The sequence below is a fragment of the Triticum dicoccoides genome, chromosome 2A, assembly GCF_002162155.2.
Source record: "Triticum dicoccoides isolate Atlit2015 ecotype Zavitan chromosome 2A, WEW_v2.0, whole genome shotgun sequence".
NCBI lineage: Eukaryota > Viridiplantae > Streptophyta > Magnoliopsida > Poales > Poaceae > Triticum > Triticum dicoccoides.
In genome coordinates, this window is record NC_041382.1 from 445,129,083 (window position 1) to 445,141,607 (window position 12,525).

The window sequence follows — 12,525 nt, forward strand, 5'->3', positions numbered from 1 at the left end:
AAATGTGGCAAAATTCCCTTAGGCAAGTCAAAAGTATGGCTAACAATTTGAACAACTCAAGTTAGGCAAGTGTGGCAAAAAGTAATGTGCCAACATAAGGCAAACATAGTCACAATCCAAACAACCCCGTAATGCTGAGAGAGACGCCTTAAGATTGACAACCTTCAAACGCATTGTGGTTGTGTAAGCACTGAGGGCACAGTCGGCGAGGGTCTTAACTCATGGCTATTGGATTAGAGAAGTGTGATATTTCTTTCTCTCATTACAACACGCAAGCTCTTTTGCAGGTAACCTTCGCTCCAAGCGGATCAAGATCTAATGTTTCCCATATTGTCGTCCTTTTTCAAACGCAAAAAAGCTGGCAAGTTAACCTTAAGATAAGTTTTTTAATACATAAGCACATACATTCAACCCTATGAACGAGGGACGTCCTACTCCTATGAGCACTTCTGAGAGGCTGAGGTGACACATCATTTTGAGATTTATAAATACATGACCGAAAGTCCTGAAATAAATCTAGAAAAATGCAAGCATCGGTGTCAAGTTTAGGATTTAAACTTTAATGAACTAAGATATCAGTGTCCTCCTAACCATTCGATGAAGCTTTGCTACATTCACGGATAGTTACGGGGCATTACAGGGCTGGGCGCCCAGCCCACCAGTTAAATCAGGGGGAGGCGGTTAATTAGGAGAAGAAAATTAATTAGGCCAATTAAAACAGGACAGCTCAGCAGGCCCGTGAAGTCCGTGAGCCAGGAGTCCGTGCGTGTAGCATTTTTGCCATCCGATGAGGTTCACGACCTTATAATAAGTTGAGAAATTATTTACTGGGCAGAGGAGCGAATCTGAGGCAACGGAGGCGATTTAACAATGTGAAATCGAACAATTAAACCCCCCGAAAGACTCCATTTCAAGTCCATCATTCTTTTCTACATACAACAAATTGAGCTAAGTAGTGGAGTAAGTAACTAATGACTCAGTACACCGCGAGGTAGCAAAACTTTGTGAGCTCAGTCTACAAGGACCCTGCTTGGAAGGGCCGAGCCCATGAACCCTGACACCTGGGCCCCGCCCCCTGGCCCCATCCCCAATACCACCACCTTCCCGCCATTTTCCACCACTGCCGCCGCCGCCGCCGGTTCAAACACCTCCACCGCCCACCTCCACAGCACCTCGTCAAGAAAGTGTCCAGAAGCCGCGGTGAGAGCCTCGGCCGCCTCGTCGTCGAGCTGCACCTCCCGGCCGAGCGCCCCAACGAGCACTTCACGGATGGTCGCCGCGGCGCGCTGGTCAGCGTCGGCGTCCTTGTCAAGGGCGAGGACGCCGGTGGCGACCGACTCGAGGAGGTGGTGCAAGTCCCCGTGTTCTCTGCTGTCACTCTCGTGGGTGATGTCGCTCGGAACAGCATCGTCGTCACTGTCGTTGCCGGCGCAGAGGTTGAGGTCAAGGTCGATGCCATGGCCGGAGCTGGAGCCGTGCCGTGCCCTCTTGCACTCCCTTGTTGTTGGTGGTGGCTCGATCTCTGCCTTCCTCTTGACATCGCCGGGCGACGACGACGACCATAACCGCAGGCTGATGACGTCGGTGGCCCGGTTTGCAAGCTCTGATGTTGTGAAGATAATGATGGATCCAGAGAGATCGAGTTCTTGGCCGAAATGGTCCTTGATAAACCCGCACATGGATGCCGCCACGAGACACTCGACAACGTGCCGCGGCGCGTGCTCGACGTCGGGGATGACGAGCACGAACCTGCCGCAACTGAGCTTGCACGCCCTCGAGACCACATCGGAGCAGAAATCCTCGGCGCAGCTGAATTTCTTGGGATCCGCGGCTATGATCTGATCGGCCGAGCCACAGCACGTCTCGACGATCACCGCCGCCGCCCGTTGCTGGGCAGCGTGGTCGCTCCCCTTGAAGAACAGACAGACGCCCTTCCTTCCATAGCTCCGGCTGCTGGCGACCGCCTCCACGATCTCCGCAACGGTGCCTACTGGCTGGCGCGGTATGTTTTTGCGCAGCCGCCGCTCCAGCTCATGCGTCACTCCATCGTGGCTCCCCTGAGCACGACCGTCGGAGGTGGCCGTGTCCGAGAGTGGGAGGAGGGTGCCAAGAGCGAGCGTCGTCTTCACGTCCGGGCGCTCTGGCTCCATGAGGCCCGGACAAGGCAGAGGCGATGGAGGTGACCACCTGCTGTTGCTCCTTGAATGCTCCGTCAGTCCCTCCAAGCCCAAGAAGCCTGCAATGCTCGGCGTGCTCTGGCTGCTCGGCAGCAGGCAAGGACTCGGCCACCACGAGTTTGGAGGTGCAGATATGCCAGGACCAAAGCAAGAAGGGGAGCACGGATCATGCTGCTGGCTGCGCCACAGGTGAAGCTTTCTGCACAGCCTGCTCCATTTCCTCTTGAGTTCGATCAGATAGTTGCCCTGAATCATCACCACCAAATAAAAAGGAGATAAGACATCCAACTCCAACTGGCCTAGATTTTGCTGTGACTATGATGCACATTTGAAGAACTGCATTAGAATGTCCTGTTTGATCGTTACCTGGTGTGGCATTTGATGATCGGCCGGTGGCTTGTTGTCGAGCACCAGCCAGGCCGGGAGGCTGCAGCGTAGGCCCTCGGTGCCAGCCTCTGCCTTGACAACGGACGCCTCCCTCTCGTAGCTGCTGTTGCATTCGCTGCACAGCATCAGCTTGTCTTCCTGCTCGCCTCCCAGCGCCATTGGCTCGGCTGCCATTGCCACAGGACTCTGGGCAAGCAGCTGCCTGGTCGCCATGGCCTGCTGCATCGCAGTCGCACTGTTGGAACATCAGGGGACAAACAAAACGATGTCAAGTACCAGACCATGGCAAAGTTTCCATCAATTTATTTCAAGTTTTTACACGTACAAAAGGAGCAAGCAGAAAAGATCAGGCAGATTTTATTCAAAAAAGGCGGAGCAGTTTCATGGAATTTCCAGTGTATTGCAGGGAAAATAATCATAGGGACATACATAACTGTAGCCATATCAAACCATCTATCTAGAGCAGTTTGAATTTTTGTACCATCCCCATCTACTACAAATACTCTATGATTGATCTTGTGTGCATGAAAAGTGCATCATTGCAAGGAAAAGGGCACCGGATCAGTCTCACAAGTCACACATTTGTGTACCAAAAAGGGAGGCAGGCCAGGCACTGTTGCTGCTGCATCAGAAGAAGACTTTTGCGCCGAGCATGCAGAGAACCTGATCGGATCAGATGGAATCTCTGCAGAGGCTAAAAAGCATTGCATTCCCCAAAAATAACCCTCTTTTTCTCTCCATCTCTCTCTCTCTCTGTGTCTCTCATCAATTTCTACTGCCTGCAGCATGCATGATCAAGCCTTCAAGCTCACATGCTTCAGTTTAGATGACATGAAAGCTCAAGCACCTCATTAATGTCGAAAGATGAAATGGTATTTTATACCACTACTCTACTTGAGGTCTACTAGTAGGGAGGGTACAGATACTACTACGGGCTAGTGGTGCAGGTAGTAGAGCTTGGCTTGTTTTTGTTTTTGAAACATCTGACCTCTGACCAAGTGGTCCTTCTAGACAGCAACACACAAGGCTGCATGCAGCAACAGTGAGCAGGAAGAGAAGGCAACAAGGACACATGCACGACAAGGGAATGGCACTGTAGGGGGAGGCATGTTTCTTGGTTGCTCACCTCGGAGAGGAGGAAGAATGGAGATTGTTGAGGGCCAGCCCAGTGCCGCTCGCGGTGGGGACCGCCACGGCCTGCAGCGCCCAGGCGGACTCCAGCAATGGCTGCCCACGCCGGTGCTGGCACCGCATGTAGGTCTGGTAGCTGGCCGTGGCCACCAGCCAGACGCGGCATCGCGGCGGCGCGCTGGCGCGGAGGTCGTCGAGGAGCCGGCCAAGCTCGGCCACCATGTGCTCCACGGGGCTGTACGACGACGCGGTGTGGTCGGCGCCGCCGCCGGCGGGATCCTCGTCCAGCGCCCACCGCAGGTCTCCGACGTAGACGACCAGGCCGCCGCGCTGGACGGCGTCCACGCTGCGGCGGAGCTCCGCGGCCTTGGCGTCCACGTCGACGCGGCTCATGAGCCGGACGTGCACGTAGGAGAGCTGAAGCTTGAGCAGGTGCGCGCCGGCGAGCTCCTCGGGGACTTCTCCGCGCTCGAGGCACCGCAGCAGCTCGCCGGCCACGGCCTCCGCCATCGACACCGAGTCGCCGACGACGACGGGGTTGGTCCTTCTCCCCTGCTTCCGCACCATCACCTCCAAGACCGCCCTCACGTCCTCCTTGCAGTACGGAACGGCCACGGCCGGCGAGCTCAAGAACTGTGCCGGCCACATCCCGAAGCCGCAGCCGTCAATGCTGCCGTGGTCGAGGAAGAAATGTGGAGGTATGACCGGCGGAGGAGGGGACGAAGACGAGGATGACATCATGAGCGCGCTCTCCTCCTCGAGGTTGCTCTTGACGGTGGCGCTGGAGAAGCCCGCCTCCCGCATCACGCGGCTTACGCTGGGGTCGTCAAGAATGGAGATGATGAGCTGGTCGAGCTCCACCTTGATGGCGAGGAGCGGCTGCTGCTGCTGCGCGCCTTGGTGCTGCACCGGGCCGGGGGATGGCGGTGGCTGCTGCAGCTCGACGCAGCCTCGGCGCTGGTTGGCCTGCGCGCGCTTGAGCGCGGCGACGAGCGCGTTGGAGAGCGCCGGGTTAGGCTGGACGAGCGAGGACGCGAAGGGCGCGGCCGAAGACGGCGGCGGCGAGTGCGGCCCGGAGTTGGGCAGGCGGTTGAGCGCGACATTGAAGCAGAGCTCGAGCGCGCGGCACTGGAGCGGGTGCTGCGCGGGCGGCACCGCGGGGTGGGAGCGCAGGCAGGCGCGCCTGAGCAGGCCGTAGGCGGCGCCCCCCGCGAGCGGCTGCGAGCAGGCGGAGCTGAGCAGCGCGAAGGCGACGTGCAGCGGCGTCACCTGCGCATGGCCGCGGCGGCGCGCGAGGCCGACGGCGAGCTTGAGCACCGCGGCCGCCTCGGCGGTGAGCGACTGGTGGATGGTGTAGGCCCCGGCGCGCATCACTCGATCAGCTGTCCTCGCCCCCACCCCCCCACACCCCGCGGAGAAGAAGCTCCTCCCCCTCTCACTTGTTGGTGTGGCTCCTTCTTCTTCTTGTCACCACCACCTCCTCCTCCTTTGGCGTTGCTGCTGATTCTGATGAGGCGAGGGGAGAGCGTCCGTCCCTCTTTATGGATCGGTTTGTGTCTACTGTAGGCGTGATCACTGTGGTAGCTGCTGCCTTCTTTTGTGGCGGCTTTACTTTATCTTTATAGACCTCGCTCCATGCACACTGGACCGGATAGATGGCCTGAGCTGAGAGGAGAGGAGGGAGGAGGGCCTTGTCTCTTTATCGAGGGTGGCGGATGCCGCCGCTGTGGCTTTGCATAGCCCCGTCAGGCTTTGCTCCCTCCGCTCTCATACACAGACACACACACACTCTCTCTCTTCTCTCAGCGGCGTGGTGGCATTCCGCCATGCATGGCATTCTCTCTCTCTCTCCTCCTTTGCATATGCCTCTGTTTTCTCGGCAGGGATCTTTCCCTTTCCACACACAGCTGCCAATGCATGCAAAAGCTCGTGTGTCCCCTCCCGCCCCTTCGTCCCCAGCATCAACCAGGAGCAGTGACATGCCACATGCAGTACTCCACTGCTAAGCGCTGCCATGGTACTACTACTACTACTGCCTACGTGCTCCTACTACGTCGTTGCCCATGGCGATCCCTAGGCTACTCACTCTTGTTTTGAACTCAGCTGCCTTGTTGGTAATGATAGGGGGATTAACACTAACATGTGCAACTGCAATCTGCATTGCATCATCATATTTGCTGTATATACGTTACGTTGGTGATTAATCGTCGTTCGTTCCATGGTCAAGGTATATTGTTGACCTTTGCCCCCACAAAAGTGACAGGAAAAAGGAAAGCAAATTACAAAAGCTATGCTAAAGTACTTGATCATGCGGGCCAATAGATTATTAGATCAAAAGAAGGGTAGTCTCAAGCGCAAAGCTCATCCAATTTCTGTCTGGGGTTTAAAGCTCTGATCGCCTACTACGCGCTGCCCTTCTTTTTACGAAACGCAAAAAGAAAAGATAAAGAAAAGTTGGACGCATCAAGTACTTCCATGGATGAGGATGACGAATCTAATGTATGTACGTACATCGCATATATACGTCGATACGGTATGTAAGGCAGCCTGTGCAGGCGCTACTGTTGGTAAAAACCCGGCGATTGAGGTAATAAAAGGAGGTACAGTACTACGATGAAATGTATTGGGACTCTGCCTCCAACTGTGCCTGTGCAGTGGAAAAGGCTACCTCCCTGGAAAAGAAGGGTAAGAAATAGAGTAAACTATAGTCTATAAAGAAAGGAAAATGGTAGGGTTGCGTATAATTTACGGCGACTGCCTGGACGGTGCAGACAAACTTTGCACCAATAAGGATTTTCTTGTGGAGAAGATCCATGGGATTTTCTTTTTTGAATTTGTAATGGTGACATGGCAACTTAGGGATTTTGTTCTTGTGGAGAAGATGTCAACTTAGGGATTTTGTTCTTTGAAAGATATGGAAGATTCAGGAAGTTGCAAAAGGTACATGGCAAAATTTAAGGAAATTCTTCTAAAAAAACACATGACAACTTTTTGGAATTTTTTAAAACGGGCATATGAAAAAAGATAGGGATTGTGTGTTTTTGAAAAGTGTTGCAAATTTAGGAATTTGCACTACACACATGGCCACGTTTAGGAAATTCGTTCTCCAAGAACGACATGACATGTCTTGGAAGACTGTAAATGGGCACCTGGACAAATTTAGGAGGTTTGTTATTTAAAAACAAAAAAATATCACAAATTTAGCAAAATTGCCATGGGTACATGGCAAATCTATATTTTGTTCTCTAAAAAGACATTGCTACTTTTGGAAAAGTTTGTAATTGGCACGTGTCAAATGTATGATTTTTGATCTTTTCAAATAATGGCAAGTTTAGGAATTTGCCATGACATGTTCAATAAAACTACCATAATGTATAGACTATATTTTCCATAGACAATTGGAAATTTTGGCATGGTACATAGTCAAATAAGAATTGACATGTTATGTTAGAGAAAACTTGCCATGGTACATATAATAGATTTGCCATGACTTATGAAACAAAATTAACTAAATTTGTGGCGTGAAAAAACAAAAACAACAAAGTTGTTGACATGTATTTGGAAATCATAATGTACTGAAATGGCAAATGCATACTCCCTCCGTCACGGTTTAGAAGGCGCGCTTGGAAATTCTCTGGAACCTAGGTGATTATCTATTGGTTGTGAGATGGGTTAGAAAATAGCATTCACATTATGCATGCATATAGAAATAGTGTATAGGAATACTAATTAGCTACTAGACATAAATGCAATGCGCCCTAAATCTTGTCTATTGTGGAAACGCACGCAAATTTAACTGTGCCTTCTAAACTGTGACGGAGGAAGTACTATACTTGCTAGTTTAGCTAAAGCGTGTGTTATTATCACTAGATCATTTTTTGGGTATTATCCGATTTGCCATGAGTTTTTAGCGCAAATGTCACCCACTCTAGTGAATAGCTCGGGTGAAATAGTGTTGGAAATATGCCCTAGAGGCAATAATAAAGTGGTTATTATTATATTTACTTAATCATTATAGAGGTTTATTATTAATGCTATAATTGTATTGATCGGAAACTTAAATACATGTGTGAATACATAAACAAATAACAAGTCCCTAGTAAGCCTCTACTGGACTAGCTCGTTGATCAAAAGATGGTTAAGGTTTCCTGACCATAGACATGAGTTGTCGTTTGATAACGAGATCACATCATTAAGAGAATGATGTGATGGACAAGACCCGTCAGTTAGCATAGCATATGATCATTCAGTTTATTGCTACTGCTTTCTTAAATGTCAAATACATGTTCCTTCGACCATGAGATCATGCAACTCCCAGACTCCGGAGGAATGCCTTGTGTGTATCAGACATCACTTCGTAACTGGGTGATCATAAAGGTGCTCTACATGTATCTCCAAAGGTGTCTGTTGAGTTGGCATGGATCAAGATTGGGATTTGTCATTCCGTATGACGGAAAGGTATCTCTCGGCCCTCTCGGTAATACAACATCACAAGAAGCTTGCAATCAAAGTGACTAAGAAGTTAGTTACAAGATGATGTATTATGAAATGAGTAAAGAGACTTACCGGTAACGAGATTGAACTAGGTATGGAGGTACCGACGATCGAATCTTGGGCAAGTAACATACCGACGGACAAAGGGAACTACGTATGTTGTCATAAAGGTTCGACCGATAAAGATCTTCGTAGAATATGTAGGAACCAATATGGGCATCCAGGTCATTATTGACCGGAGAAGCATCCCGGTCATGTCTACATCCACTAGTAGAAAAAGGGTCAAATGTGAAGCACATTAGTGCCGGTTTGAATTTGAGCCGGCACTAATGTGACCATTAGTGCCGGTTCCAACGGCTAGGCGGGCGGACATCATTAGTACCGGTTCGTGGGCAACCTTTAGTACCGGTTCATGCCACAAACCGGTACTAATGAGGCCAGTGCGGCTGTGGTCAGGCTGGGGCCCCCGCGAAGACCTTTAGTACCGGTTCGTGGCATGAACCGGTACTAGAGTTTCTTAGTAAGCTGATTTTTAGTCCCACCTCGCCAAGAGAGAGGTAGTATGAGCGGTTTATAAGCCGTGAGTGCAGAGACAATGACGAAGAGGCGCAATGCTCACCTGCACGTTGATTAGCTTCAAGCCTTTCGGAATAGCATAGATTGCATTGAGCTATGTGCAGTGCAGTCTACACTATTCCGAAAAGCTTGAAGCAAATTAATCAGCATTGCACCTCTTTTTTATTTTTAATAACTTATTTGACCTCCGAACTTCTTTTGTGTTCAGTATGCAGCATTTAAAGGACGTCATCAATTTCCAACATGTTCTGACATCATTTGTTGCTTTTCAGTCATTTACCGAATTGTTTAAAGAGCTAAATGACCGTGAAATTGAAAATCACTACAAAATGAACTGTGAAAATGTTGAAATTTAGCATGGTATCATCATTTCACCCGCATAGCATGTGTGAAAGAGTAGAGAGGGTCACGGCAAAAACTGGACACACTTCGTGTACAAACTGAACAATCTCTTTCGGAGTATCAGGGTTTCAGACGAGAACTCACCTGTTACACGGGCACTTCAATGTTTTTTAAACTTATTTGAACTCCGGACTTCTTTTGTGTTCAGTATGTAGCATTCAAAGCGACGTCATCAATTTCCAACATGTTCTGACATCATTTGTTGTTTTTAAGTCATATACCTAATTGTTTAGAGAGCTAAATGACCGTGAAATTAAAAATCACTACAAAATGAAATGTGAAAATGTTGAAACTTGGCATGGTATCATCATTTCACCCGCATAGCATGTGTGAAAGAGTAGAGAGGGTCACGGCAAAAACTGGACGCACTTCGTGTACAAACTGGACAATCTCTTTAGGAGTATCAGGGTTTCGGACGAGAACTCATCTGTTACACAAGCACTTCAATGTTTTTAAACTTATTTGAACTCCGGACTTATTTTGTGTTCAGTATGCAGCATTCAAAGCGACGTCATCAATTTCCAACATGTTCTGACATCATTTGTTGTTTTTCAGTCATTTACCTAATTGTTTAGAGAGCTAAATGACCGTGAAATTGAAAATCACTACAAAATAAACTGTGAAAATGTTGAAACTTGGCATGGTATCATCATTTCACTCGCATAGCATGTGCGAAAGAGTAGAGAGGGTCACGGCAAAAACAGTACGCACTTCGTGTACAAACTGGACAATCTCTTTCGGAGTATTAGGGTTTCGGACGAGAACTCATCTGTTACACGGGCACTCCAATGTTTTTTAAACTTATTTGAACTCCGGACTTTTTTATTGTTCAGTATTCAACATTCAAAGCGACGTCATCAATTTCCAACATGTCCTGACATCATTTGTTGTTTTTCAGTCATTTACCGAATTGTTTAAAGAGCTAAATGACTGTGAAATTGAAAATCACTACAAAATGAAATGTGAAAATGTTGAAATTTGGCATGGTATCATTATTTCACCCGCATAGCATGTGCGAAAGAGTAGAGAGGGTCACGGCAAAAACTGGACGCACTTCGTGTATAAACTGGACAATGTCTTTCGGAGTTCAGGGTTTCGGACGATAACTCATCTGTTACACGGGCATTTCAAATTTTTTTAAACTTATTTAAACTCCCGACTTCTTTTGCTTTCAGTATGCAGCACTCAAAGTGATGTCATCAATTTCTAACATATTCTGACATCATTTGCTATTTTTCAGTCATTTACCTAATTGTTTAGAGAGCTAAATGACCGTGAAATTGAAAATCACTACAAAATGAACTGTGAAAATGTTGAAACTTGGCATGGTATCATCATTTCACCTGCATAGCATGTGCGAAAGAGTAGAGAGGGTCACGGCAAAAACTGGATGCACTTCGTGTACAAACTGGACAATGTCTTTCGGAGTATCAGGGTTTCGGTCGAGAACTTATCTGTTACACGGGCACTTCATTGTTTTTTAAACTTATTTGAACTCCGGACTTCTTTTGCGTCCAGTATGCAGCATTCAAAGCGACGTCATCAATTTCCAACATGTTCTGACATCATTTGTTGTTTTTCAGTCATTTACCTAATTGTTTAGAGAGCTAAATGACCGTGAAATTGAAAATCACTACAAAATGAACTTTGAAAATGTTGAAACTTGGCATGGTATCATCATTTCACCCGCATAGCATGTGCGAAAGAGTAGAGAGGGTCACGGCAAAAACTGGACGCACTTCGTGTACAAGCTGGACAATCTCTTTCAGAGTATCAGGGTTTCAGACGAGAACTCATCTGTTACACGGACACTTCAATGTTTTTTAAACTTATTTGAACTCCGGACTTTTTTTGCGTTCAGTATGCACCATTCAAAGAAATGTCATCAATTTCCAACATGTTCTGACATCATTTGCTGTTTTTAGTCATTTACCTAATTGTTTAGAGAGCTAAATGACCGTGAAATTGAAAATCACTACAAAATGAACTGTGAAAATGTTGAAACTTGGCATGGTATCATCATTTCACCTGCATAGCATGTGCGAAAGAGTATAGAGGGTCACGGCAAAAACTGGACGCACTTCGTGTACAAACTGGACAATCTCTTTCGGAGTATCAGTATTTCGGACGAGAACTCATCTGTTACACGGGCACTTCAATGTTTTTTAAACTTATTTGAACTCCGGACTTCTTTTGTGTTCAGTATGCACCATTCAAAGCCACGACATCAATTTCCAACATGTTCTGACATCATTTACTGTTTTCAGTCATTTACCTAATTGTTTAGAGAGCTAAATGACCGTGAAATTGAAAATCACTACAAAGTGAACTGTGAAAATGTTGAAACTTGGCATGATATCATCATTTCACCCGCATAGCATGTGCGAAAGAGTAGCGAGGGTCACGGCAAAAACTGGACGCACTTCGTGTACAAACTGGACAATCTCTTTCGGAGTATCAGAGTTTCGAACGAGAACTCATGTGTTACACCGGCACTTCATTTTTTTAAACTTATTATAACTCCAGACTTTTTGTGCATTCAGTATGCACAATTCAAAGCCACGCCATCAACTTTCAACCATCAACTTGGCATGGTATATAAAAATAAATGAATAGAAAAAAAATAAATAAAGCAGAAAAGAAAAAATAGCAGAAAAGAAAAAACTATAGCATAAAAGAAAAAACTATATAAAAAACTACTCAAAAATAAATAGAAGAAAATAAATATAGCAGAAAAGAAAAAAACTACTCAGCAATAAGTAGAAGAAAAAATAAAGAAGAAAAGAAAAAAAAACTATATAAAAAAATTTGGGGCGCTGTCCTGTGGGCCTGCTAGACCACGGGCGTGCAATTTCAGGCCCACAAGGCCCAGCAGACTCACAGGGCAGTGCGCCGTAGTTAGGCCCAGAAGCCTGCTTTATAGAGGAGTTCGAAAGGGCAGCCGCGACTGGGTTTATAAACCAGTGCGTCTGCCCTTCGCCCGGCGAGGTGGGACTAAACTTTTTGCACCGCGGGTGGCAGCGCAACATCTTTAGTATCGGTTGGTGGCTCCAATCGGTACTAAAGGCTGGTCTTTAGTACCGGTTTGTGGCTCCAACCGGTACTAAAGGGTGATCTTCCTGCCTCTTGGCCTGGCCAAAGTTGGCCTTTAGTACCGGTTGGTGGCTCCAACCGGTACTAAAGGCCTCTCCTATATATACAACACTTACGAAAATTTTCAGTTAGATCCTGTTCGTCTTCGTCGCTGCCCCCGCCCCCGCCCCGTATCGCGCCCCGTCCCCGTCGCCATCGTCACGCCCCGGCCGTCCCCGGCGTCGCGCGCCCCGGCCGTCCCCGTCCCCATCGTCGCGCACGCCTC

The 12,525-nt window shown here is 47.9% G+C and overlaps 1 protein-coding gene across 2 annotated transcripts; it reads right to left on the reverse strand.

The window, feature by feature from the left end:
- Positions 1–863: 863 nt before the first annotated feature.
- On the reverse strand, positions 864–5,354 carry LOC119354838 (protein SMAX1-LIKE 4). Of its 2 annotated transcripts, none has more exons than XM_037621586.1 (3): positions 3,691–5,354; positions 2,544–2,802; positions 864–2,423 (listed from the first exon to the last, which is right to left on the reverse strand). In XM_037621586.1, the coding sequence occupies exons 1-3, from the start codon at positions 5,064–5,066 to the stop codon at positions 1,011–1,013; spliced, it is 3,048 nt and encodes a 1,015-aa protein (XP_037477483.1). In that variant the 5' UTR covers positions 5,067–5,354; the 3' UTR covers positions 864–1,010. The 2 variants fall into 2 exon arrangements, with proteins under 2 accessions (XP_037477483.1, XP_037477484.1); XM_037621587.1 differs by having other exon boundaries at positions 2,544–2,799; positions 3,691–5,353.
- Between the last annotated feature and the right edge of the window lie 7,171 nt (positions 5,355–12,525).